The 26,986-nt window shown below is 54.1% G+C and overlaps 8 protein-coding genes and 1 non-coding gene across 9 annotated transcripts; 4 read left to right on the forward strand and 5 right to left on the reverse strand.

Moving 5' to 3' along the window:
- Positions 1-3,003: 3,003 nt before the first annotated feature.
- On the forward strand, positions 3,004-3,963 carry SPSK_03524 (uncharacterized protein; the record flags this gene model as incomplete). The annotated part of the gene is made up of 1 exon (XM_016730362.1): positions 3,004-3,963. The coding sequence occupies one exon, from the start codon at positions 3,004-3,006 to the stop codon at positions 3,961-3,963; it is 960 nt and encodes a 319-aa protein (XP_016585384.1).
- A 1,037-nt stretch (positions 3,964-5,000) lies between these two features.
- On the reverse strand, positions 5,001-5,366 carry SPSK_03739 (uncharacterized protein; the record flags this gene model as incomplete). Its single annotated transcript, XM_016730573.1, has 1 exon — positions 5,001-5,366. One exon carries the CDS (start codon positions 5,364-5,366, stop codon positions 5,001-5,003), a length of 366 nt encoding a protein of 121 aa, XP_016585385.1.
- A 1,976-nt stretch (positions 5,367-7,342) lies between these two features.
- On the reverse strand, positions 7,343-9,925 carry SPSK_03060 (uncharacterized protein; the record flags this gene model as incomplete). The annotated part of the gene is made up of 1 exon (XM_016729903.1): positions 7,343-9,925. One exon carries the CDS (start codon positions 9,923-9,925, stop codon positions 7,343-7,345), a length of 2,583 nt encoding a protein of 860 aa, XP_016585386.1.
- Positions 9,926-10,364: 439 nt separating this feature from the next.
- Positions 10,365-11,975, forward strand: SPSK_03282 (uncharacterized protein; the record flags this gene model as incomplete). The annotated part of the gene is made up of 1 exon (XM_016730121.1): positions 10,365-11,975. One exon carries the CDS (start codon positions 10,365-10,367, stop codon positions 11,973-11,975), a length of 1,611 nt encoding a protein of 536 aa, XP_016585387.1.
- Positions 11,976-12,274: 299 nt separating this feature from the next.
- On the reverse strand, positions 12,275-13,870 carry SPSK_03287 (uncharacterized protein; the record flags this gene model as incomplete). Its single annotated transcript, XM_016730126.1, has 1 exon — positions 12,275-13,870. The coding sequence occupies one exon, from the start codon at positions 13,868-13,870 to the stop codon at positions 12,275-12,277; it is 1,596 nt and encodes a 531-aa protein (XP_016585388.1).
- Positions 13,871-15,698: 1,828 nt separating this feature from the next.
- Positions 15,699-15,811, forward strand: SPSK_11275. The gene has a single exon. It is a non-coding gene; the product is annotated as a tRNA-Leu (tRNA).
- Positions 15,812-16,555: 744 nt separating this feature from the next.
- Positions 16,556-17,545, forward strand: SPSK_03508 (phosphoribosylaminoimidazole-succinocarboxamide synthase; the record flags this gene model as incomplete). The annotated part of the gene is made up of 1 exon (XM_016730346.1): positions 16,556-17,545. One exon carries the CDS (start codon positions 16,556-16,558, stop codon positions 17,543-17,545), a length of 990 nt encoding a protein of 329 aa, XP_016585389.1.
- Positions 17,546-18,660: 1,115 nt separating this feature from the next.
- SPSK_03104 (uncharacterized protein) lies at positions 18,661-20,980 on the reverse strand (the record flags this gene model as incomplete). The annotated part of the gene is made up of 5 exons (XM_016729945.1): positions 18,661-19,879; positions 19,947-20,153; positions 20,225-20,348; positions 20,407-20,540; positions 20,613-20,980. The coding sequence occupies 5 exons, from the start codon at positions 20,978-20,980 to the stop codon at positions 18,661-18,663; spliced, it is 2,052 nt and encodes a 683-aa protein (XP_016585390.1).
- Positions 20,981-22,194: 1,214 nt separating this feature from the next.
- SPSK_03791 (uncharacterized protein) lies at positions 22,195-22,458 on the reverse strand (the record flags this gene model as incomplete). Its single annotated transcript, XM_016730625.1, has 1 exon — positions 22,195-22,458. One exon carries the CDS (start codon positions 22,456-22,458, stop codon positions 22,195-22,197), a length of 264 nt encoding a protein of 87 aa, XP_016585391.1.
- Between the last annotated feature and the right edge of the window lie 4,528 nt (positions 22,459-26,986).

Below are 26,986 nucleotides of genomic sequence, written 5' to 3' on the forward strand. Positions count from 1 at the left end.
AGACGAAACAAGCTGACGCGAAAAGTCGCTGCACTAACGTAGGGCGGGTGCTGACAGGGACCATCAATGTACACCCTTTTGTAAGTAGCCTGCAAAGGTACATTCTCCATATCGCCAAGCCTTCTTCGTCCGCCCATTCCGTACATGTAAATCGTACTGGCTCTCGAACTCCACCTACGACGTAGTTCATTGGCTCAGAAACGTGCCTCGTCTTGGCCGATGATGGGTCGTCGTATGATTGTGCTTGAATCGCCCTACCTGCTGAGCATCAGTTCAGTCGAGAGTACTTTCTAAAATCCTCTAGACTCGGCCATCGCCTCGAAAAGTAGTGCCAAAGCAGGCAATGAGGCTCACACTAGCTCTGCTTACCTCTTCCTTTCCTCTTGTTGCTCGTTCCTAGTCAAACGGTCCTCGTTGGCCAACACCTTCCCCCCTCTCTTGCTTTGGTGACAGACTCGAAACCCCCAACGGCCGCTGTCCTGTTCCTGTTCCTGAGCCTCGTCTTGGATTTCCATTGTCTGTGCTTTGCGACGGGTGCAGACGGGTTAGGACTCTGCAAAGTCGGGTCCTTTTGGTTGACAGAAAGTGGGCTGCCAATATACGCAAGTATTGCATACGACATTCGCCGTCCAGCTGTCTGTCTTGGCGTGCGCACGTTCCTCCCAACGAGCCCGGAAAAAACGAAAGGCGCCAAGATGCAATGCGTGTACAACATACTCCGCATCGACGTACGGGAAGACGAGGAAAGACAATATGCCGACACACATATGCCCCACATCTCTCGATGTACGAGATGGCTGTACCACGGTTGCCGTCACCACGTACGAACGAAAAGAGAAAATCAATTTATGAATCCAGAAAAAGGACCTGGTGACCTCGCCTGCCACTGCCACACCCCACCAGGATGGTGGGCAAAAAACAGTAATGTTCCGTCGACGGGTAAGAGGAGAACGAAAGCAAAGAAGCTACGATGTACTTTGCGTTCAATGTGCTAACTCAGACCGGCTACGAACTACGTCGTACGTTTTGGATTGAATCGAGCATCAGGAGAGAATCAAGAGAGAATCAAGACATCATCAGGCATTTGCGAGACAGGACGAACGTCATCTAGGTCTTTCTGCACCCATTCTCGACAATTTTTTTTTTATTTCGTTCAGTCTCCCTTCCACTCTTGTTTCTACAGTGACGACAGTCAAGGGATGGACCCAGCAAGAAAGACTGAAGTTTGAGGGTCTGGTGCTAAAATGCACACATTCAGTGTCCTTCTTGACATGAGGCCGTGACGTCCTCATCGGCGCTGGCAAGGGATGGTCGGTTTTAATTGCTCACGGTACCTGAATTTCACTTGTGGGACTGTCGAGATCGAGGCTGTCATGCTTTTTGCCTTTATCTATTTCTTCGTTTTATTTTCTTGGGGGGATTTCCTGGCGGTATGGTCGCCCACGTCAGTTGTATCCGTTGTTTGTCTCGCTTCATACCTCTCAACTGGTTCTAGCGTCGTCTTGCCAGGTCATTTTCTTCTGTTTTCCTCGGTTGCCCCTTATCCCTTGTCTCGCATCCTCATGGCTCTTCTTCACCGCCAGATGCACATCAGGTACCGCTCCACGCCAAATTGGAGTGTGGGTACCGCGAGGTACATCCCCGTCCACCAGCTAAATTTGGTGGTGTGGGATCCACTCATACCTTGGTCCTCTCAGCCTCTGTACCTGTTTCCAGCTCTCAACGAGCGACGCCAGCTGAGGCCGCCAAGACTATCGAACAATAGAGAGACGAGGTGGACAGCTGAAAAGAAAATGAGGACAACAGAAAGAGGAAAAGAGCAAACGAGAAAACGAAATCTCTCGCACAGTCATGTGTGTTAGTCGCGGCCCACACAGTACTTTTGTGGCTCTGGCTTCTCATTCTGATCCGCATCATCGCCTCTGTCGTGACGCAACTACGACGACTTGCCAGGTACCGACTTACAGCAACGGCGTGAAGCTGTGTGAACTTTGATCGCCGGAAGTAGTGAAAGAGCCTGCATCATCGACATTCTCGGCGTTGGCGGCGGGACGACCGCAACAGAATAGACAGAATCGACAGGAATGCAGAAAAGTGAAAACCACTTTACGCTGCATTCCAGACGCACGCCAATTTGACGCAAGCTACGCACAAGTGAGACGTTGGGCCTTCCAGCCAAGACACTCCCAATCGTGAAGAGAGGGTACGGTTTACGACGGGAAAAGAAAAGGCTCTGCTTTTTGCCTTTTTTTTTTCCTTAAATATTTCTTACTTCAACAAAGGCAGGCGACGGGCACCTCGCTGGTCGTTCTTGCCTCCTCTCCGTCCCCTCTTTCCATCGTCTTTGTTACGCCGTCCAGAGGCGAGTTTGGACTCTGGCGAGTCTGGGCATGGATGAGTGGGCTCTGGATGGCCTGGATGTATCATAGCCTGGTGCCATGCGGCATGTATTTTGCGCCGTCGGCGCAATGGGGCACCAGAGACAAGAAACGAAAAGCGTGAAAGACGGTACAAAGATACTTTGTACATCTCAGCTACAGTACCTTTGCTCTTTCCTTGGATCTCCGACCAGTCTGCCACACTAACACCGCTAGCTCGCTAGCGTGCCTGTCCATCACTCCCACTTACACACACCCATTCACGCGCTAGCACACCTGCACTTCAGCCAGACCAAGACATGGAAATCACTTACACGGCCTGCCCAGGCAAGCACGACCAGCATTCAAGCTTGCATCTGGAATGCGGCTGCCTTCTTAATGCGGAGCCTTCCCTTCTCACCTCTCCTCCTCCTCCGCGCCTTCCGTCTCATCCAACGCATTTCTATACAAAGGCAGCTGCATCCCCCCTCTTGCCTGTCATCCTTGTCCCTCCTCTTCGTCCTTCTCTCTTCTCAAGAACAACATCCTCTTTCAACATCACCCACCACCACACACTGCCTCGAGGACATCATACTCCTCCACACCACCACATCCACATATACGGTGTTTCTTCCTCGCCGGCACAATGCTCGCCACAAGCCAGAAACTCCTGCATCGCGCACGGAGTCTGCGCCGTCTGCACAACCACAGCAACTCCCATTCCAGCGACGACGAGACCCTTCCGCAGATGCCACCTTCGCCGACCCAGATCTCCTCGCCTCGCCTCTTCTCTACATCCGCCTCGGTCGAGCCCATGACCGTCCCCATGACCGTCTCCAGGCCCATCCCCATGCCCATGCCGCCCACCCAGCGGCCACGCACCAGCGGCCACGGCGGCATCCCCATCGCCGAGGTCGACCACCCCCACGACGACCACATCCACTACCGCCAGGCCAGCACCTGCAGCCACGCGTCCCGCGCCTCCAGCTCCTGGTCCTCCAACGCCTCGACCACCTCGTCGACGACATCCTCCCGCAACGCCGGCCTGGAGTGGGATTCTCTGCGGCTGCACCCCGTGCCCTGCATGCCCATGCCCATGCCCATGCCCGTGGTCAACGCCTCGCCCCAGTACTACGACGCCGGCCGCTCATTCTACTACGAGGAGGATGCTGATGCGCTGGCGGCCACCACCAGAGGGCCTCACGGCTTCGATTTTGGCTTTGATGCGTCGGCGCCCCGCCCCTCTACCGCGTCTCGTCGCCGCGCCGTCCGCCAGACCATTGCCGACATCCACCTGGCCTCGTCCGCCGCTGACGACGAGGGCTTCGAGGTCCAGGGCCTGTCGGCGCCTCCGCCGCGCCACCACCGCCTCCGTGCGCACCAGTCCGAGGCCAACCTCCAGCAGACCATGCGCGACCTGCAGCTGCTGGGCGACAGCGGCGTCCTGGACCGGCCGTCCACGCCGCCGATGCCTGCCCTGCCCACGAGCGAGCCCGCCTCGCCCGTGACGCCGCGCACGCATACGGCCGAGTCCGAGTCGGAGCGCTACTTTAAGCGTGGCAACTGGAAGCGCCGCGGCATTGTCTTTAGCGCTTTTGACGATTAAGTCACTCGGCCCTCGCGAGACTCTCGCATCTCTATGACATCTCCTATGGCATCTATGGCTTCTCTTTTCTACACATTGACGTTCTCTCACATTTCCTATCCTCTTCCACTACTCTCTTGATTCGACTCGTCTCATCCCACTCACCTCTGCCCACTGGGCACTTATTTTTTTTGTCATGATACCCCCGGCTTCTGTTTGATATCCAGATTCTTTTCATTGTGTATTGGTACTTGGGCAAAGGGAAACGAAATACGTTTCAGGGTGTTTATTTTGGATTTCACATGGAGGACAAACAATGATCCCCATGCAGGCTCCCTATTGGCAGGGACTGGCGTTTCACTTTTTGTCTGTATATTTTTTCGTTTTTTTAGGGTGTTTGATTCTTATATCTAGCTAAGCTACTCGGCTACTACTGGGCAAAGAAACAGTCCGACAGCCAAAACTTCAATACAATTGCAAGCAAACACGGCGATGGACTCCAAAAAAGAGAGTCCCGTCGATGCAAACCCCAAACAATCCTTCTCTCGTGCAATCTGTGAAGTGATGCCAAACCATGGATACAAAAGAAATGAAAAGAGAAACAAGTGTGAGCAAGCGCAGATCGTCTGCCAGTGTAAACAAGACAAAGGGAAACGGGGTGATGATGATCAGGAGTGGGTGAAACCAAACGAAACAAAATAAGTCAAAAATAAAACAGGTCCATGAAGACATAGGTTTGACTGTTGAACAAAGAATGAAATGAAATGCGTTGTTGGAGATGACAAACTGATGTAAAAAGTCCAATGATGTGTGAAACGAAAGTGGGAATATTAAAGGGGAAAAAACACACACCAAAACGCAACGAAAATGTTGAAAATGGAACATGTGAAAAAAAAAAACAAAAAAAAACCAGGCAAGCAAAAACAACGTCTCAAAACAAAGAATAAACGAAAAAATACAACAAAAGCAAAGGGAATCAAAGAACGTGTCGAAGTCGGATGTGTCGACAAAAGCAAAGCAGACGAGAAAGATCAAGTCTCAATCGTCGTCGTCGCGCCTCATTCGTAGACGGACACCCGCAGACGGCGCCGGCTGCTGGCCGGTACAAAGGCGTAGTACGTCGACGGCAGCAAGACGCCTGGCGACATGCTGGGAGAGTCCAAGAAAGACCGGCTTCTGCTTCGTCCACTGCGGCTGCCGCTGCGGTACCGCACGCTCACATTGTAGACTTCGTCGTCCGTGCGGCGGCTGCGGCGGCGGTTGCGAAGCCAGCGGAGGCTCTCTTCGTCGGCGATGGTGGGATAGCCGGTGGACGTGGACGAAGTGGAGCTGTAACCGGACGTCGACCACGTTGAACCGGGGCCGTATGAGTAGGCACCCGGGGTGTGGATGCAGGGGTAGTAGTAGCAGCCGCTGTAGCACATGGTGGCCGTGGTGAAGGAAGGCTTGCTAATTTGTGTGTTGTGATGTTTGTTCTGAGTTGTTTCTGTTGATTTTTTTTTGTTTCTTGGTTGTTGTTTTTGTTGTATATTGTCTGATATATGGATCGCAGCGGCGAGTGAAAGAGGCGTGTGTTTGTCCTCAAAAGAGAACGGAGTAAAAACAGACGTAGCAGTTATAACGAAGGTGAATAGAAGAAAGTCAATTGAAGAAATAACAAAAGGAAGAGTACGTCAAGTGTGTGTGTTTGTGTGTCTTTTTTTGTCTTGTTGTAAATGTGATCCGTGGATGAAGTTTCCAAAATAAAGAAATCCACAAAGAACGACGAGCGGCAGGACGATATTTATATACTTCGTCTGCAACTTCTTTCCGTCGCCTTTTTTGTCGCTCTTTGACAGTTCTTGCCCGTCCTAGCCCCCTCGCTTTACTCGCGCCTGTCGTCTCTTTGATCCACGCCTTTGACGCTTTGATCGAAATCGCACGATCCCGATAGATGCTCAACTGTCAAAGAGATCCAGAGCCAAGGCTGCGCAAAAAAGGCGACAGGGGCGAATGACAGGCGCAGGCCACCCTCCTATAAAAATGGAGTCCGCAAGACAGGTCAAACGACACGACCAATGACTATGGCAGCCGTTGGCTGGTATTGCAGGCCAGTGGTCGACTGTCTAGCCAAATGGCAAAAGGACACGACGAGCCTTTTCTGAGCCGCGAGGTACATTACGTCGTTCCCCGTCAGTTTTGTGCAGTGTGACGTGCTGTCCTGCGATCTGCTCCCATCTTGACCCCTGCTGCATCGCCACAGGTCGCACCAGCAGCGCCACCCGCGGTTGGCCGTCCACTGTTCCCAACATGGCACATGGTTGGTCGCCTTGCGCGCCTGGCGCCCTCTTTCTCTTATCCGGCAAAGGAAAATGGTGCGAGGACAAAGAGCAAAACAAAAACGACAGCCGATAACGTCATGTGCTGAAGCTGGACCCCTCCTTGAAAAGCGACTCCCTGTCGGAATGACCGTGTGGCTTGCTGGCTTGCATGCGGCGCATGGTTATTTTCTTTGGTTGTTTTCTTTATCGCGTCTTATATGGTTACATTCGTCTCTCTTCATGACCATAATTAGTGGAACGCACCTCTTCGTTTTCTTTCTCTCCTTTTCCTTTGCTCTTTGTCTTGTTTGCGGCTCGGGCCCCAACCCAGGCGCTGTCTGTTGGTTTCAGAAAACGAATGCTGTAGCTGGCGGCACAGCATCGAAAAGCAGGGCGCAGTCTCACAACACCATCGCTCTGGCCGTATGACGGCTCAGAAGACGGGACTTTATTGAGAATTTTGAGGACGAAAGGCGCTGGAAAAGAAGGGAGCCGCGGAGGCATTGAGCGAACAAAAAAAAAGGCCTTTTGAGGCATACTGCAAGGCTTTGTTAGTATTGCGGCAGCGGCTTAGTCAATGAGACCACATTTGGGCCGCCTTGAGACTGGCCTAGATCGTTGTTTGTAGTGTTGTTGTAGTCGTGACGCTGGCCGAATGGTCGAAAAGGGCCCAAAGGGGCGACCCTAGACCAAGGCGTTTCGCCAGTATATGGGTATTGCAAAGAGCAAACAGAAATGAAATAGGCAGACGTTTGCATTGCCGTGGGAAAGTGACCCGTGACCCGAGAGTCGGAAATGTACAAATTTGTTGCTGCAGTAAGAAAATACTCGAAAATAATGGTAACATTATCAGAAGAAAAAACAAGAAGAAAAAAAAAAACAATTCGCATCAAACCAACACGCCCGCTGCCATCGCTGAAGTAAGCAAACCAAATCGCCCAAAAATAAATGCAACAAAATATTGGAAAAAAGCAAAGAATAAGCCAATTCGTAGAGGCAATCTTGGGGAATCAAGGCCAATGGGCAGCAAGACAGCAAAGAATAACATCGCAATGAGGCCAACCTCAACAGCAACGACGTCGACATTTCCTTCAGGTGGCCTACTCTTTTCTGACGCCTGCCGCGTTCTTGCGGCCGTCTTTGTCATCAGCATCACCACCGTGGCCCTTGATCTTGCTCCAGACCTCGCCAATCTTGTCTGTGATCCAACCCCACAGGTCCGCCGCCGCCTCGGCCACCTTGTTGAGCGGGTTTTTGTCGCTGTTGTTGTCGCCGTCGCCGTCGCCGTCACCGTCAACAGGAGCAGGCGAACTGGAAGGCAGACTCACGGTGCCCGACGCGGAGGGCAACCCAGTTGATGGCGTGGGTTTTTTCGTAGTCGTCTTGTCGACGGGATCGACGCCCACAGTCGCTGCTTTCGTGGACTGCGTCGGAATGGGCACCGGCGCCGTCTTTGGCGTCGTCGCCACATCCGACGCACTCGTCTCCTTGGTGTACGCCGGCACAGGATCGTCCGGCTCCGCAGGCGGCGCGTCGTGCAGTCCCACTGGCTTCAGCGGCAGATGCAGCGTGCCGTTGTTGACCGCCGGCTCGATCCCGATCGAGTCACAGAGCATGTTGTACACCTCAATGTTTTGAAACGGCTCCAGCTTGCTGTTCGGTGCATGCGGGAACGCCGGCCCGCGCGCCACAAAAATCGCCCGCATCAGTGGGTGCTCGTGGTCGTAGCCGTGCAGCCCCCGCGGATGGTACACCAGGTTGTTGGCCAGGCCCTCAGCCACGTTGAATTCGGCCTTTTGCACAATATTCCACCCCGCCTTGGGCACCAGCCAAAGCGGCGCGATCCGCGGGTTGTGCGAGAAGTGGTACCGCGCCGGCATGTTGACGTCCCGCAGGTACACCTCCAGGTTCGGGTTGTCCGCTGTGCGGTTCAGCACCGACTGGTACAGCGCCTCCAGCTCCTCGGGGCTGTCATCCTTGGGCCGCAGCCCGACCAGCGGCCACCCGTCCACGTGCTGGACCCGGTCCATGTCCACGAGGTCCTCGAGCTGCATCAGCCGCGACGCGTCCGTTGTCGCCATGCCGTGGTCCGACACGACAATCACGTTGACAATGTGCGTCAGGTTGCGTGCCTCCAGGCCGGCAAAAATGTCGTTGAGCATCGAGTCCACCGCCGCAATCGTCCCGCGGATCTCCGTGCTGTTGGGCCCGTACCGGTGCCCGTCTGCGTCCACATTGGGCACGTATGCCGCAATGAGCTGCGGCCGCAGGTTTGGTACCCTCATTCCGTCCACGTCGTCGGCGGCCGCCGTCTCCAGTCCCGGCTTGTCCAGAAACTCAAGAATGCGGACCACCTTTTTCGAGAGCTTTTCGTCGCCATTGTACTTGTCCACGTACGACGGCTCCAGTCCCAGAATGTGCGCCTCGCTGCCGGGCCACATGTGCACCGCCGTGCGCGCGCGCTGCCGCTCCGCCGTCACCCAGAACGGCTCGCCACCCCACCACCTGGGATCCAAGCTGCGTGCCGGGTCCGTGTAGTGGAAGTCGGCCTTGAATTCGGGATCCCAGAACGTGTTGCCCACCACGCCATGGCACTCCGGGTGCAGCCCCGTCGCCAGCGTGTAGTGGTTGGGAAACGTCACGCTCGGAAACGACGGCAGCATGTACAGCGGCGACACGCCCTCGCGCACAAACGAGCTGAGCCGTGGCGTCAGTCCGCGGTTCAGAAAGTCCGCCCGAAAGCCGTCGAGGCTGATGAGGAGCGTCGTCGGCGCGAATAGCGCCGTGCCGTTGGTGACCAGCGTTCGGGCCTTGGCGGGCTTGTCGCCTTTGAGGGCCTCCTGCTGCTGTGCATGCTCGGCCTTCTTGACCAGCGTCATCTTCCACGCGCCCAGCACCAGCAGGGAAAACGCTAACGCAATCATCGTGTGCAGCAACAGCCAGCGGCCCCAGCTGCGCCGCTTGCGCCGGCCCTTGAGCTCGGCCAACCCAGCCAGCCCGCGGCGGTCCGCGTCGTCGCTGTCGTCGCGGTCGCCGCGATCGCTGCGGTCGCTGCTGTCGCCCGTCGAACTGCCTTCCTTCATGCCGCCCTCTTCCATCTCAAACATGAGCTCCGCGTCCTCGCCATCGCGCGCTTGTGAGAGCAGCCGTTTCTTCTTGTCTTTCCGCCGCTGCCGCCGTTGCCGTCGCTTTTCAGACTTTGACACTCCGCCCTTCTTTCCGCCCCGGCTAAACCGTTCGGTGGATGTCGATGCCCGCAGTGTTGTCGCATTGGTTATCGTCGACCGCGGCGTCGGATCCGGACTTCGCGATCGGCTGCCGTCGCTGTACCGCCGGATGCCCAGAAACTTGAGCGGGTTGGCCAAAGCCAAGTTCGACCCCCGCCGCCGTCCGCGGTCCTGCTCCCGCCGTGCATTCAGCACCAGCTGGTCGGCCTCGTCCTCCTCGAGAAACACCATCCGATCGTGCGCCCGCAGCTCGCGGCTGTTGCGTGCCCGCTGCTGCAGCTGGTCGTCATCGCTGTCGCTGTCTTGGTCGCTGCGGATCGAGACGGCGTCGGCATCGTACTCGACGGGCGAGAGCAGCGATGGACGACGACCAGAGCTGTTGTTGTGAGTGGCTGTCGTGTTGGTATTTAATGGGCTCAGGGTGTTGCCCGTCAGATTGGCCCCTGGCGGAGGCATCGTTGGCGTCGATCCCGCCCGCAGTCGGCCAGAAACACGATCCCGGTGCGTCTTTCGATGAGATCACGTCGCTTGCAAAGTCGGGCTGTCGTTGTGTCGTCGTATCGCAATGTATTGTTTTGGGGTTTGACGAAATTGAAAGTTTTCCATCCCATTGTCTTGACTGGCCTTTGGCTCCAGAGTCACCCTTTCCTTATCGGACAGTGCTGAACAGTGCGCTAGCCACAGCCAAACGCACCTGCTGTTTGCCGTGGCTTGCTAAATTTAGCCTATGGGGCAACAGTGCTTGGCCGTCCGCGCCTTCTGTATTCAACCAGATCCGACAACTGGTTCACGTGTTTTCGTCAACGGCGTCTGCTTCATACAATACCTCAACACCATCTTCCTCTTCATCCACGCCAATGTTTAGACAGACATCATAGCGACACGGCTCATAAATATGGCGCCCAATCCGACGTCGGCAGCTGCCCGCGACAGCGGTGGCTCCGCCGCCGGCAAACACGAAGTCTCAGCAGCCGTCGCGGCGGCCAAGAAAGAAAAGCGAATGGCAGCAGCAGCGGCCGCTATGGCACCGCGAATGCAGAGCCAGGTGCAAAAATGGGCCAAGATGACGGCGGAGCTGGGAGGCGGCGCAGACGTCGCGACGGGAGATGGGGAGAGCGGCGAGGACGGCGGCGGAGCCACCGACGCAAGCGGCCGACCACGCAAGAAGGCGAGGCTCGGCACGTCGTCAGAGGGAAGCAAGAACAGGACCAAGACGGCAAAACTTGCAAAGACCAGCACGCTTCCGTTTTCCAAGCAGCTCCGTGCGCCCCACCGCCGCGACCGGTATGTGTCCTTTGGCATCGGGGCCGGCCTGGGGCGCAACTCAATGGGCGAAAAAGCCGCTGCCGTGGCGACGGCGACGTCCTCGTTGCCGCCGACTTGTCTGCTTTGTCTCGTGCGCTTCGATTCGCGCCAGCAGCTGCGCGATCATGAGGCACTGTCGTCGCGGCACCGGCGGCAGCTGCGCGATGGCACTGCACGCAAGACTGCCTTACATCGATACGCCAAGATTGCCAAAAACGAAGCTGCGGCGACCGACGCGGTAGAATCGAATGGAGACGACACATTGGCCGACCGAGACCGCCAGGACCGCCAGTCTGGTTCTGGCCCCAAAATCGATCGACCGCCGGTCCATATCAAACGACTGCCCCGTCGTCGCGGTGACCTTGCGCCAACGTATACCTCGTATGCCGCGCCTATACGAGTCCCGAATTCCGGGGACGACAGTGGTGCCACTCTGTACCATGCGTGCCTCCTGTGTGGGCGGCGCTTTCGAAGCCGCGCAATGCTTCGTCTGCACGAACGTGAGAGTGCTCTGCACCGGGCGCGCACCCGCGATCCAGCGTCTGTGGCGGCAGCCGTGGCGGCTGTCAACAAAGCTGTAGAGGATGCCGACCTACAACGGAAGGACCCACCAAAGGAGGGAGACGTTGGGCCAGAAAAAGACGAGGGCAATGTGCCCCCAACCACGACGGCTCCTAGACTCCACATACGGCCCCTCCTTCACATGCGACCGGCCGCACCGTCGACGGCAGGAACTACGACCGCACAATACCGAGACCGGGCCCGCGAACGGCGCCTCGTACATGGCGACAGTACCAAGGGCAGGTCGGCCGGCGGCAAGCGGCCCGGCAAGCACGAGGCAGGATCTGCTGCCACGTCGACTGCTACCCCTTCCAAAGGTGCTGCTCTGCTTGGAAAGATGGGCTGGACGGCCGGCCAAGGACTGGGCGCACAGGGCGGCGGTCTCACCGAAGCGGTCGCACTGGCTGCCTACCGGTCGGGTGTGGGCCTGGGTGCACAGGGCGGCAAACTAGGCGACGCGGCGGACGTGGCAGCGCGGCGGACGGAGAGCACATATGCAGACTTTGTGCAGCAGACGCGAGACACGGCGCGGCAACGATTGATGGCCTTGGAGCGAGAAGAGGCAGACGCAGCGGCGGCTGCTGCAGCTACTGCCGCTGCACAAGACGACGAAGACGCCATTTTCAAGGAGGAGGATTAACGCCCAGCATGCTATACAGGTCCATGGCTATCGTTGCATATGGATTTCCTTTGGCGTTGCCACTATTTTTTAGTTCTATATTTTGTAAATTATAATACTAAGTATGTGCATGGTGCATATGTGGATATGTATGTAACCCAAAAAGTCCGTTCCGTTGCTCAATTGGTACACCCAGCTGACCACGAAATTATGCATGATAATAAATAAAAAAGGCAATATACACAATGGAAAACATATAATCAAAGGAATGATGTTGACAGAGAGAGAGAGAGAGAGAGAGAAAGGGACAAAAGAGACGTTTATGCCATGACCATGGCACCGCCCAGGAACGAGGCCAAGCAGGCCGCACCGGCCGCCGCCAAGACACCGTAGCTGGGGCCCGAAACCCGGCCGGCTGCGACGTTCGAGCCGGGGCTTGCGGTGACAGTGACAGTGCCACCGCCGTCGCTCCCACTGGTGGTGCCGGAGCCGCCGCCGGAGCCACCGCCGCCACTACCACCCGAGCTTGAGGTCGAGGTGGTCTGCTGGGCCGTGACGCCCGTCAGTGTCGGAATGCCTACGTCGGACGCCTGCAGCTCGACAACATTGGAGGAGGTGCTGTTGAGGTTGGCCTGGGCGAGGCCGACCTCATTGTTGGTCAGGTCGTAGACGACGTAGGAGGACCGCAGGAAGGTGTCGCCGAGAAGCGCGTAGGAGCTGCCCGAGGTGGCGGCAATGTTGTTGGCGGCAATGACCGACAGCGACGAGGACGAGGCGGTACCAATGTCCTGGAAGCCAAACAGGCACGCGTTGGAGAATGGCACGTTGGAGGGGATCTGGCTCTGCATGCCCTGGAACACGTCAAGCACGATCTGCGCCTTGGGCAGCTCAATCGTGGCGGCCTGGCCGAGCTGAAACGTCAAGGACAAGCTGTCCGGGCCGTCGCAGTCAATGAACGTGTAGCCCGTCACAACATCGTCGGTGTAGGCGCCAATAGCATTAAAGAGCGAGCTGGCCACGGAGCTGGGCAGGTAGGAGAGCGTGGTGCCGGAGTCCAGGATGGCAGGCAGCGGCTGGCCCGAGGGAAAACTGACGGGGTTCTTGTTCTTGCCGGTGCCGGGGTCGGCAGTCATGGAGTTGAGCGCAACGGCCAGGACGCTGTGGCCGGCCGTGCCGTTGGAGGACTTGGTCTGGAGGATGGGCATGGTGGTCAGGTTGCCGATAAACTTGTCCTTGTCGACGCCGCCAAACAGAATGGAGCCCGAGTCGGAGCGGAAGTCATTGAGGTACAGACTGTATGCCTTGGTCGCGATGAGGCCCTGCTCCTGGAACTGGTCAATCAGGTTCGGGTAGGTGTCCAGCGTCGACTCACTAGCCGAGTAGCTGATGCCCATGATGCCTGTGCCGCGGATGGTCTGCGAGGCGAGGCCCATCTGCAGGGCCTTGATGCTGGCGCCGCCAATCTCAAACGTGTCTGCAATGTAGTCGCCGCTCGAGCCCGTGCCGTCGAGGTAGGTAATGTCGAAGCCTTCGCTGTTGACGAGCTTGTACGTCGAGCTCTTGGACGAGTCGTACGTGTGGGAGCAGGTGTCGCGGTACTTGTGCTGCAGAGTAGAGCTGGTGCAGAGGTCGGCATCAGACGCGATGACCCAGACGTCGCTGCTGCCCGTGTCGATCACCAGGACCTGCGGTTGGGGCGGCGTGCCGACGTTGACGCTGGCGTAGTAGCCGCCGCCAGTGACGTTGTTGACGAGCGTCTCGATGAAGGTGCTGGGCGAGGAGGCGCGGCTTCTCAGGGTGTTGGCGAGGCCCTCCTGGCCGGGCCGTATTCTGTTGATGCCGATTTCGACGACATTGGCGGCTGATGTGGTGGCAACGAAGAGCGCCAGCGACTCCAAGATAGAGCCGGTCCGCATTGTGGCGTTTGTTGAGCTTGCGCGGTCGCGCAAAGGAGGTCGATGATGAGGGCGATGGAAGGAATGTGTGAGAGTGTGCAATGTAAGAGTGAGATGCGAGGTTGAGAACAAAATCGCGATTTGGGGCTCTGGGAAGATCCAGAACCAATGAGAGGGGGACCAGGGCAGCAGGAGCACCCGGTATTGTCAATATGGAAAACAATAGGGGGAAGGCGCAAATGAAGGCAGTTTTCTGAGCTGACTGTCCAAGGAAGGTGCGCGGGACCGGGGTCGCGGCGGTTCCTTATTTCCTTCTTCGTGTTTGTTGTTTGATGCAGTCTAGGCAGGAACGAACAGCTGCAAGGATGTCGTATCCACTCTTTCCACCCAAAAAGGTGCGCCCCGACTCGTTTTATGGAGCTGACGGCTCTTCGAGAACTGCAAGGAGGGCAAGGAATGCCTGGCAAGGCAATGGCGCTGGAAGAACGACGTATTCTTCAGGAGCTCTGCACGGAGTCTTCAGAGCAGAGGGTGGCCTCGGAAACAATAGGCTGGTGAGAAAGGCAGGAAGGCAGGAAGGCAGACGAGCAATATCGAGCCGCAAGAGGAAGGACCGACCCAGCCCATGTACCAGGAAAATTGAGAAAGGGTAGGAATTATGCGGTTCTGGTACTCAAGTCGAGTACAGCAGTAATCTAAACAAGGAAGGAGAAGACAATGCGTGGGGAAAGAGAGGTTTAAAGCATAAACAACAAGGCAAGCACGATGGAGAACAGGCCCGAAAATTATTCAGATACGTTTTCGTACCGAAAAAAAAAAAAGATACTTCTGTAGAGAAAAGTACACCTTTGGCGGCTCTGCTCCGCTTAGAGTAAGGACGGCAGGAAGAAAGAAAGGTTGGGAAAATACACCGACAACGACGTTCACCCTGAAATCCATCAAACAACGGCTAATGCGGCGAAGACCAGCCACTGCGCCATCCGCCCCTACCCTTTGGCGTCCCTTAGTGCGTTGCGGCTAGCGCCTACTGTGCGGGACGGTCTTGCCCTGCCCCAGCCGGGGCGCCCACGAGGACACGCTAACAGTTCGTCAAGGGGGCGACGTGATGCTGATTTGCCCAGAGTCTTGGACGTCTGACGCCCTTATTTTGGGGTTGACTGGGGCCTTGCTATGGAATTACGCATAAACCGCGATGCAACGGTGCTGCGCAAAACGGGACACGCAGCAGTGCTAAGAGGAGGAGGTGGAAAGGGGCAAGGGTACATTCAGGCAGCCTGCGCTTTTCTTCTATTTCCTCTCGTGGTGGCTCGACGAAGTAATCACACACACGCAATATGTTGCATGGTGTAAATCGTATCTTACACTGCTTTGTCGGAGCTGGGCAGACGTACTGAGTAGACGCAGGGCTCTTTGTCTTGGTGTCAGCGCCCAGACTCGCCAGTGTCATACGCCAACGCGCCTAGCCTTGGCAGCCTTGGCCGAGCGAAAATCACATGAAGTCCGGCGTAGGACCTTTACGATGAATCGATATAGTTGGCGAATTGGCGAATTGGCGAAATCACGGGCAAGACTTCAGCGCCAACGGCTGATGAGTGTGAAGAGGACATACCGATACAAACGGTGCAGAAAGCAAAACGGAAAAGCTAGCAGGCCCTTATGCCTTCCAGCTTTCCACTAATTGCTTGGTGCAGATTAGAGCGAGGCATCAGGGCATCTCCGGTGACCAAAGTGGCGGACCGTGGTTGCGAAATGGCTTGAAAATGAGAGCAAAAAGTGACTGCCTGTGAAAGGTGGAGCTGTGCTGGTCTTTATAAACCCTCCAACGGACTGCAATTACCAGTTCTAAACAGGCAGGATGGCCGAGCGGTTAAGGCGCTGCACTCAAGAATTATTCTTTCCAGATTAAAATTTGGTTGACTTGCAGTATCGAAAGGTGCGTGGGTTCGAGTCCCACTCCTGTCATTCTTTTTGTGTTTCGGCTCCTGTTTTGCTCAACTTTTGGCTCATGCAAATCGATGATGCAAGCCGAGTACAGTTTCTTTCTACATCAATTAACCACATGTTATTTTTTTTATCGTCGTTTATTTTGCTCTTTCCATACCACCTTTCTGCTGCTTCAAGCGCGACGCACCGCAGCGTGAGACATACGCGAACCATGGATGTGGACGGCGCCCGTCCGAGACGTTGCTAGTGATCGTCTGCAAGATATTCTGTACTGTTGTTTGCAAGTACAGTATTTAGAGGCCTCGTACATTGCCATTGCCCATGTATCTCCCTTACGTGCACCACGTATCGTTGATACAGATGCCGCGCTCGTGAAGCTCCACGTGATCAAATGATGACTCATCTCTCAATACATGCGGAATGGCCTTTGATTGGCTAGATGCGATCCATCTGCGCCAGCGAATCCGGAGCTGGATTTTCAAGACGACAACAGCCTTGCCTAAGCTCATGCTGCGGTATCGACTCTGAATCTTCAGAAAAAGTCCAATTGGTTTTGAACGTTTGACTTTGCGTGACATTAAACTGTACTCAACAATTTATACCACGGCCGTGAAAACGCTTTTTGCAGCACGGGCCTCGAGTCCCAATTAGGAAGTAGCCATCTACAAAAAATCCAAAGTCCTTTCGAAAAGCCTCATGTTCAGCCAATCTAGGCCTCCGTCACAGCTTATCTCCTCACAACGTTCTCCCCACTCCGCTATCATGGCCGCTGTCACCACTGTTGACCTTCCCGGTCTGACCAAGATCGCCACGGGCAAGGTCCGTGAGATGTTCGTCGACGAGGATGACCAGTCGTCGCTGCTCTTCGTCGCCACCGACCGCATTTCCGCCTACGATGTCGTCCTCGCAAACGGCATCCCCAACAAGGCCAACGTGCTTACCCAGCTGACTGCGTACTGGTTCAGCGTCCTGACCAAGCCCGGCGTTCTGGCCGGCCAGACCACGCCTCTCGCCACGCACTTGCTCTCCCTGGCCCCCGGTCCTACCGCCAAGATTTCTGATGCCGAGCGTGCCATCCTGCGCGGCCGTGTCATGCGTGTCCGCCGCCTGCGCATGTTTCCCGTCGAGGCCATTGTCCGCGGCTACCTGGCCGGCTCGGCGTTTGCCGAGTACAGCACCAAGGGCACGGTCCACGGCGAGCCCGTTGGCGTCGCCGACAGCGGCTCCGACGCCGTCCGCTTCCCCAAGGGCATGGTCCGCTGCCAGAAGCTGCCGACCCCCGTCTACACACCGTCCACCAAGGCGGAGCTGGGCGCCCACGACGAGAACATTTCGCGCGCCCAGGCCGCCGAGCTCATCGGCAACCCGGCCCACGCCGCCCGCATCGAGGAGTTGGCATTGGCCGTGTACACGGCGGCGGCAGAGCATGCCCTGAAGCGCGGCGTCATCATTGCCGACACCAAGTTTGAGTTTGGCCTCGACGAGGCGACGGGCGAGGTCGTGCTGGCCGACGAGGTGTTGACGCCCGATTCGTCGCGCTTCTGGGTCGCCGACCAGTACGAGGCCGGCCGCGAGCAGGACTCGCTGGACAAGCAGTTTCTGCGCAACTGGCTGGTGAAGGAGGGCCTCAAGGGCAAAGAGGGCGTGACAATGCCGCCCGAGATTGTCGAGCAGACGTCGAAGCGGTATACGGACGTGTACGAGCGGCTGACAGGTCAGACGCTGGAGGCCGCACTTTCGAAGCTCGAGTAGGGTTGTAGAGACGCTGGCTCTGGAGAATTCATGAAGAGGATGACTGCATGGCATGGACGATGGTGCTTCTAAGCCGGTGTTGCACCGATGCCGCAGAGCCGCGACGGCCGAAAATCATATATATACCCTACATTTATTGTATTTCTTTGACCTGCTTTTGTCTGATATGTAAAGTTTATAAACTGCTGCTATAGAAACTCACACGTTCAGATCCTAACAGAGACAGTCGTATCAAATGTGCTCGGCAAGTGTGGTCCTGCCAGACCTGCCTACAGCCGAATGGTGCGCGTAGAAAAGAGCTTGGGGAACCAAACGATCGCACTCGCCTGTCATGACGTGCATGATGGTACTGCTGACTTGGTTTTAGCTATTAACGAACAAATCTGTTTATTAACTTATTTTACGCCGAGTCTTCCTTAAAGGATTGCCTTCCGCACCGTCGCTTCTGGGGATTGCACAGAATTCGACTCCGGTTGTAATGACTCTCGTTTTACGCTGAAGTTATGCTACGGCAAATTAAAACGGACAACACTTTTTTTTGCCGTTTTATCAACCCTCTTATACCCTTTTCTTGAGAGATTTATTGTACTCCGTGCAGTAGTGCAAGGTCTTCGGCTTCGACCCTCGTCCCCTCACGGCCTTAGTCTAGCCACCAAAGCGGTAATGTCTACCGAGTCCTGTACAACGTCAAAGGAAAACAGGTCTTACCTTGTCACAGACAGTTCCTGGTGATGGTAGCTAACTTCTCGAATCAAGAAATAAATGTATTGAATTTGTTTGAGGTGGCTTGTTTTTGTCTTTTTCACTTTCGCCGTGCCCGATCCTAATTTTAAACCTGGCCCTGATTCAGAAACATGCCCGTATTAAATCAAAAGCCGAAGAAGCCCAGATAGCAATCGATAGATACCCCTAACGCCCAATATGCAGCAGTGGGTGAATGTAGAGAAATATATAAGGCTTTTCCTTAAAACAAATGCCCTTAAGCAAGGAATCCGAAAAGAATTGTGTATAAACAAAGCGACAACGACAACGACAACGACAACGGCATAAAAGAGCATAAATCTTAGTAAAAACGTGGGAATATAGAGTCGAAACGTGTGCCCGAACGAAGGTCTTCAGTCCCATCGTCTTGTTTGTGTTGGACGTTGTGAAACGCGATATGGAAAGTGGCTTCGCGGTGGTGGATAGAACGTTGGCACCGGGTCCGTTCCAATGGGCGTACGATACTCAACAAGCGACCGATCACTGGCGGCATCGTCGAGCTCAATATCGTCAGAGCCCCGGCCCGTTAAAAACTCCTTTTCTTTGTTGAAATTGCGATGAATCGGTGGCGGGTTCTTTTCGAGCGTGCCGAGGCTGACGAACAAGGCAAGAGCCGCAATTCCTGCCAGGATGGATGTCATGTCGTGGAAGGCAGCGCTGTAGGTGCCTGCAATCAGCTGCTTCAAGTCTGGCCAGATTTCGACGAGCGCGGTCGGCGACCGGCGCAGAACGTCCATTTGCATGGGCGTGAGCGTCTCGAGAACGTTGGCCGATTGTACCCTGGTGTTGAAAATGATGGTGAATGTCGTCAAGCCGATGACACCGCCAAGGATTCGAAGCTGCGAAATGGCGCCTTGGGCGGCTGCATGGTCGTCCAACTGTGCTTGCGCCGTGGACAGCATAGTGCCCGCCGACATGAAGAGTCCAAAGCCGATGCCAAACACGGCCAAATAAGCGTACAAGGGTCCCGATTTGTAACCTGTCGAGTTGACCGTGGCAAGCAGGCTGACACTAATGAGCATCAAGACGCACGACACCACAACCACCGGTGAGGTACGGTTCTTTTTCGCGTTGAGAGGACCAGTGATCAGGCAGCCGAACGCTGTCCCGCCGAGCATGGGCAAAAGATGCAGGCCAGTCTTGAATACGCTTTCGCCGTTGACAATCTGGAAGCGTTGAGGAACGGTAATGACGAGGCAAAGATACACGTAGCCCACCAGAAACTTGTCCATTAGGCAGCTGAGGTAGACACGATTCTTCAACAAGCGCAAAGGGAAAATTGGCTCCATTTCCCAGTAGCGGCCTGAGGAGAGTAAGGACTCCCAGCCCATGAAGAGCGCAAAACAGATGGCCGCAGATGTCAAGCTGGTGAGAACCAACAGGCTATTCCAGGGAACGATCAGCGATCCGGCCTCCTGCATGGCGATCACGAGCAGCACACAACTGGCCAATAGCAGAAGACTGCCGATCATGTCGACTCTTCGCATGGTTCGATTTGTGCCGTGGCATCGCGCCGGCTCGACTGGGTATAAGAAAACAATACCCGTTATGGCGACAACGGCGAAAGGGGCGCTGGAAAGAGGAGTCGAGTTAGTATCGGTATACAGCATAGCAAAGCGCAGTGCATCCTACCACCTACTTAAGCCAGTAAATGACCCGCCAGCTGGAGACCTGGGGAATGAAGCCACCAAGGACGGGGCCAAGCACAAAAGACAGCGAGAGCGTGATACCAATAATCTTTCCGATAAAATCAGGCTTGTGTGCAGGGCCAATTTCGGGAAGACTGATAGTGGTGAGGCTGTAGAGACCGGCGCCTCCAATGCCTTGGAACGAGCGACAGACGATACTGCAAAGGGCGTGTTAGTTTTGGGCATTATCCAGCGGTGGCTGGTAGTCGAGCAGTCAAGTACAACTCACAGCTGTGTCATATCATAGGAGCAACCGCATGCAACAGAGCTGATCACGAAGATGATCCATGAGGAAATGAGAATGTTGCGCCGGCCGTAGATGTCGCTGAGCTTGGCGAAGAAAATAGAGAAGCCTAAGAGTGTGTTAATTAGCAGATCTTGGTCAGCCGCTCTTTTTAACATCATACACACCCATGTATGTTAATAAATATCCTATCACCACCCACGAGGAGTCCCGAAAGCCATTCAGATCCTCCGATGTCGCCAAGAGGGATGTTGAGATGATGGTCGTATCGAGCAGCGAGAAAAAGAAGCCGAGTAAAATACTGTTGTTAAGAGAGGCCGTCGTCAGCTACTACAACATTATTGATGAAGCAGCCGTGGTAGGCAAAACTCACCAAGCCATGAGCAGGTTTCGCCGCAGTCTTCGGCCACGCCTTGGCACAGTCGCTATCGAGTTTGCCATTGCAGCGACCCTTGCCGCGGCCCGTGCCCGTGCCGCGCGGGACTCTTCTTCCCGAAGTTCGACCAAGTTGTGGAGCGTTCGAGGAAATGCATCCCCATACAGCTCTGAGTCAAAATTGAGCCGACAAAAAGGTTCGGTGTGGTCGTCTGAGGGTCGCTGCTGTTGTTGCAGCCGCTGTTGATGCTTCCGTTGTTGCTGCTGGGGTGAAGCATATGATTGGGAAGTAGGCTTTGGAGGTACGGGAGGCCGGGGTGGAGGTGGCAACGGCGGCCGTGCAGCGAGGGGCGATAGATCGATCATGATGCCGCAATAGCATGAACGTGAGAGGAATATGAAAACCGTGTATTCCAAGGGGTTGGTTTGACTCTTTGAATGCCGACTGGTAAGCTAAGAACAGGAATTAGGTCGCTGAAAGAGTGTGTTCAATGTAAGAGCAAAGTGAGCCGCTTAGGGGAAGATGGAGGCCGAGCATCGAGCGGTGGGGTTGGCGAAAGCAATGGAGATGTTGAGACGCAATGTGAAGACAGCTACGAGTTGTGATGAATAGAAGAGAGAAATTTGAGGGCGTTGGGATTTAAGAGAAAGAAAGAGCAAGAACGCAAGGAAGCGAGACAAGCGAGAAAGTTGTGGCTTGCAATAACGCCAACAAAGAACAACAAGCGTTGACAGTCTATGGGTGCACAGGATATGAGAGGGGTCTGGAGGTCTTGGCAGAGCCATATATATCTCGAGGCAGAGAGGAGTACTATGCAAATAGGGACACCAACAAAAAATGAGAGAAAAAAAGCGAGGGGTAGACTAATGACGGATATGGATATTGGAAATGCGCCAAATGCACCACCGCAAAAGCGTTTAAAAGTGAAGCAAGCAGAGGAAGAGATAGAAAGTGTAGGTGCCTGAGGCGAGGAATACATAGCATCGAAGGCAACGCTCGGAAACGAGTGTACTCGGGGTAAAACAAAGTGCACGGAGTGAGGCCACTCTATTGGCGAGACTAGGGTTGGCGAGAATATAATGGAAGCTGCGATAGGATAGGAAAAGAAATGTGACAGACTGGTAAGACTGTCAGTCAAATTGGGATCCAAAAACCAATAAGCGGCGATGTGACGTGCGAAGGAACGAATGAATGCGGGCGCGGAGCAGAGTAGGGTGAGAAAGCGAAGGACATTCGCTGCATTCCTCATCCTGTCGCTGTGACCCATCTAGACAGTTTCTTCGTGCTCGTTTTGCCACGGTCGCTTCACGTAGCGATTCTGGTCCGGTTCCTGGTGTCTTGGTTTTTCGCGTGGTGTTGGCCAGGTACAGACGGTCTCCGCATCTGCATGTCTAAGCTTCCTGTGTTGGGTCTATGGTCCTGTGCAATGGAAGGCAAGTAATAGGTTGGGAAGAAGCGTAAGAAGCGTAAGAAGCGTAAGAAGAAAATTCTAACAGAACAGTTAAAGGAAGGCAGTGGGAAAATACAAGACAGAGACCATCACGTCTCGACAGGCTTCTGGAACAACTCCCGAGACGGATTAACTTATCTCGTCTGGCGAACGGCCAAGAGCGGCGTTACCAAAACACTTCACGTCGAGAAGGTCGTGAAAAAAATGTGATCCAAAGACGCGGTGAGCCGGTAAGGGCAGTGGGATAGCTCCGCGTTGCACACGAGGCAAAGCTCCACCAATGATGCCCATCTGGTCTAAGAGAGCACCACAAGCAAAGACGCCGAATACAGAATAGTAAAGCCAAAAGGAAGACGCAACCAGATGCCACATAGGAACACCATCAAGGGCCATGATACAGGGAACCAGTCCGTCTAATTCGGCTACCTCGCGCCCAAAGTAGATTCTGGCTGTACGACGCCAAGCCGTCTTGTGCTTCGTTGCTCTCCAGTTGCGTGCGTGAAATAAAACCAGAACGGGATGGCCCTGGTCAGTCGTATGGATGGAGCATCAACTGTGTTGAATGAGCCAACACAAAATCCGTCAGCTGTACGGTTGCTGTTTGGATGAGTGAGTCGCCGCGTAACAATTTACCGGCCAGGGTGGACGGTCAGGATTCGTGTGACGATAAAGCTGACACAATGGCCATAGATGAAATATCCTTGATTTCTAGAGTGGTAAGGAGGCATCTGAGCGGAATCGTTCGATGGGTTTCTCGGCTATCGACAAACCCTGTCCCTGGAGACTCGTGACCCTGGACAGGATATGCCAGTCTCATATACTAGAAAATCTTTGTACTGTGAAGCCTAGCCTCTCATCCAAGTCTCTCTTGAGTGGCGAGCTCGATGTGATTTGTGTGGAACGCAGAAGTATTTTGGCGTGTCACAAAGGACAAAGGAGCCCGGTATTTGACGGGTGTTGTGCTGTGTGCAACAGACTGGGGGAATATTGGCGAAGGCGGACGCGTTGCGAGAGAAGAGGACTCTCAAAGAGGCGAGATCGGCCACGGGAAGGATCGAACGCCGAACAGTGTCGGCTCTCCGAGTGACAAGAATAGCTTTCTGGATCATACTTGTCCTAGAATGAGAGATGTTAATGATTGGATCACTCGACGCGGGTCTTTGAGTCTCTCACCACTGCCGAGGGTTGGTGTTGCGGTGTGCATTTGTGAGTTGTGGCCTTGGATATGTACGAAATGCAGGTGAAAACGGCAGACAGAGACACAGGGATACAGAGAGTAATAACAATAGAACGGACCGGTGATTGAGAAAAGAGAGAGGTTGAATTCAGCGTGGTTAGGCAGAAAGTTGGCGAGAGTGGTTTGGCTGGTCCTTTGTGTAGTCAACAATAGGTCGCCTCGTGGCACAGCAGACAGCAGCTGCACGACGTACCATCCACGATGCATACGGTAATTGCGTGCACAATGGTCAATGCCAGTTTGAAATTGGACTCTCAGCCAAGATAAATTCCTGGCCTGTCAGAAATGCAAGGTGTGTATGATGACTGCCGTTGATTTGACTTGTTGTCGAGCTGACTTTGGCCAACTCACCCGATCGGGCACAAAAAAGAAGACGAGGTTGATGCACTGATAAGGGATAGAAAAGGCGGAAATAAGACAAAGCTCAAGAAGACACTGGCACTAACCCAGGGAGTGAACGGATAGGGACCTTCGCACATACTTGTCGCTTTCGAAGACTGTTGCACCGCGCTGATAGGACAGTGAGAGTCAGCGAAAAGAGAGAGAGAAAAGCAAGGGACGCCCAAAACAGCAATTTCATCGTGTCTCAGCGTTTTGTATTGTTTCTGGAGGTTCTTGTGCGACGCTTTAGGGCCGCCGCGTTCCAAATCGACGTAGGACCGGAGAGCTCAGTTGCTGCTGCCGTTGATATCCGCCCCTCTGCGATATCCTGTTGGACGACAGGACCACAGGACAAAAACCGACAAGACCAAAGACACCGATATTTCCAACGCTCCGTGCGAGACAGGCGGTGGCTCGGAAGCAGCAAAGATGAAGCCCAGACAGAGACGAAAGGAGCCAACATGTCTTTGCCGATGTCTCTGTGGGCCGTTAAGCTCCCCGTACGCCACTAGGCATCAAAGAGACTTGTTTTATTTCCTCTTCCTCAAAAATTGCCGGTCTCGCTCTTTTCCAGGAATTTCTTTCACGTTGTCCTCGTTTTGGGTTGTTTCGGTTGCCGCGAAAGGCTCACATCACACTTGTTTGGTCTCGTTGATTCGTAGAAGTCCGGCATGTGCTATTCGACACGGCTGAACAAGAATATCCTCACCTTCCGCTCGGACGTCGTACATTTTTTCGAATTTCATCCCTCTAGAAAGCAAAGAAAACACACACCTTCGCCTGTCTCCGAATTTTGGAAGTACATGCACGCCCATACACCCAACTCGCACGCGTCTGGCCAAGCACAAGATATGACCTTGCCCTCCAAAGTTTGAGGCACCAGAGCATCGATGGAGGTAGTGGTAAGAGTGCAGCCGTTTCACTCTGTCTGCAACAGTACGACGTCCCTCTCGAAAAGAACTTGGTAAAGTCCAGGGCCTTCAGCCCACACATGCACATGGAAAGGGGCGGTGGCTGTCGCAGTGAGGAAAGAAAGCGTAAGTGTGAAATATATCGTTTCAGAACTCTTGGAGGTTTCGGAGTATTTCGTCAATGTTGACACTATAGAGAGGTCCATATCGACCGTGATCTCGCAATCATTTCGACAGCAGAACTTTGGACTTTCACAGTCATCTATTTCGGTATGCAGGATGGCATGCATTATTCTTCCCTTTCGTTTTGTCGTGTGTCGGGACGCTCTAAACCGGGATGGCCAAGACCGTACGGTATCGTTGAAGTGATCAGACAATGGCCAGTCGGCGCGGCGACGTGTGGCGGCAGACACTCCGCGACAGATACGTCCTGCAGAACACTCGCCGATGCTGAGTCGCCTTAGGCGCGGTGTATGTGCCTTGGGTCGTCCATCCTGATTGAAAATTAGGCGGCGTGGCAGAGTATGAGATGGGGAAGAAAACAGTTAAGGTAGAAACGGAACACTGGGTAGGAGGACGAACAGGAAACCAAAGTCTTGAGTCAACTTGCAAGCCAATGCCCATGCAGTATGACCTGAGCCAAACATTGGAAATGCACTGCGTTGTTGGTTATGACAAATTCTTGTTCTGTTTATGTTTTGACAAGTTGGCAAAAGCCTCCATCGACAAGACCCCAAGGCAGATGCCATGTCCCTTGCTCGCCGGCCGCGCTTTCCATGAATGCCACATGGCGATCTCTAGGAAGGCGCTGTTGACAAGGGCGTCGCTGCCGTTTTTGATCACCCCGCTCATTTTATTAGTCATCTCCCCTATTCGAAACAACACATCCCTCTTTCTTCTGAAATCTGCTCGTAGCTTTTTGTATTTGTCTTGTCTCTCGGGCTCCCATCAGACCTACAATCGCCTCACATACCAAAAAACCCGCTCACCAACGAAGATGGAGAGGATAAGACCAATTAGTCCCGATTGCTAGAATCCCGCTTTTTGTCCACGACCACGCTCCAAAAGCATGCAGCCGGCAGCTTTTCCTATTTGGCCGCGATGAAGCCACAAAGTCGACACGGTATTCTGCGAAATGCCCGACGACTTACATTGTTTGTCTTAATGGTGAGATGATGCAGATGGTGGGTGCTTGGACTGCACCCACAACTAGCTCTGTTGTGTCTCTTCTGGTCGCCGCTTGATTTTAATAAAACTATTTACGCACTTGCTAACATTGTCTCGTCCATTTGTGCCTCCCTCCGAAATCAATATGGTCGATGGCCCACGTGTGTGTGGCTTTGTTGCTAGGTTACAGTCCCTAGAGGTCTTCGTCGTGTTTTGCCTTCTGGCTCAAACGTATTTCGCAGTCATCGGGTTGTTTGCCATTTGGTTTTGCCAGATCCTGCACTCTCCAGTCCAGTGTGAAACGGCGATCTCTCCCCCCTCCCTTTTCCGTTGTGGATGTGAAGCGTTACGGGCGTATTCGAGCACAAGCACAAGCACAAGCACAAAACAGCGAACTTAATGGCAGTTGCCTCTCGTGCGATGTGTATTGTGGCGCCTTTCGGTCTCCATGGCCACCCTTGATGGAGCGGTGAATGCAGCACGGAAGAGCATAGTTGCTCAACAGAAAAGACCAGAAAACATCGGTATAACGAATAGAAACTACGAGGCCATGTTCACCTGGTTGTGACTGTGTTCGTGTATAAAATCGCTAGTGCGAGGGTATATCTACAACATTTGGTGTTTATTCTTGAAGCGCCGCGGTTTTTCGATACTTGCAACGCTTTGACGTTTGCACCTCGGTGGTATGGCTGGGCCATGGAAGCTGCAATTCTGCCGGCCGTGGAAAGAAGATGGGAGGCACAACATGAGTAGTGTTGATGGTCGTCCAACTATCCACTTCTAGTTATGACTGTCCAAATCGGAAAAGCCCCATCTTGATCTGGACGAAAACAGATGTGCAGGAAACTCATCGAATCAGTCTGAACTGCCCTTTTCTCCCTCTTTTGATGCCACTGGGATAGCTAGTGGTACAAGAACAAGATGCCGCTGTAACCACAGCGAAAAGCAGTCAGACGAGTGCAAAACCTCATAATTGTATGCCGTACTAGTGCACTTCTTGTCGTCTTGTCCTCTTTCCATCCTTCCCGTCTTCGAGCCGCGATGGGGGTAAAAAGAATCTGTTATGAATCCCGTGAAGGTCATATTTTACTTATATTATTTATTTATTTATTCTTCGCCTTTGATTTACTTCCGTCGTCACCCTAGTCCTACTTATATGGATGGAAGACACTAAGAGCTATGGTTATTTGACACAGTATTACAGTGTCCAGTGAAAGGCATAAGC

Source organism: Sporothrix schenckii, assembly GCF_000961545.1.
Source record: "Sporothrix schenckii 1099-18 chromosome Unknown Cont47, whole genome shotgun sequence".
Lineage (NCBI taxonomy): Eukaryota > Fungi > Ascomycota > Sordariomycetes > Ophiostomatales > Ophiostomataceae > Sporothrix > Sporothrix schenckii.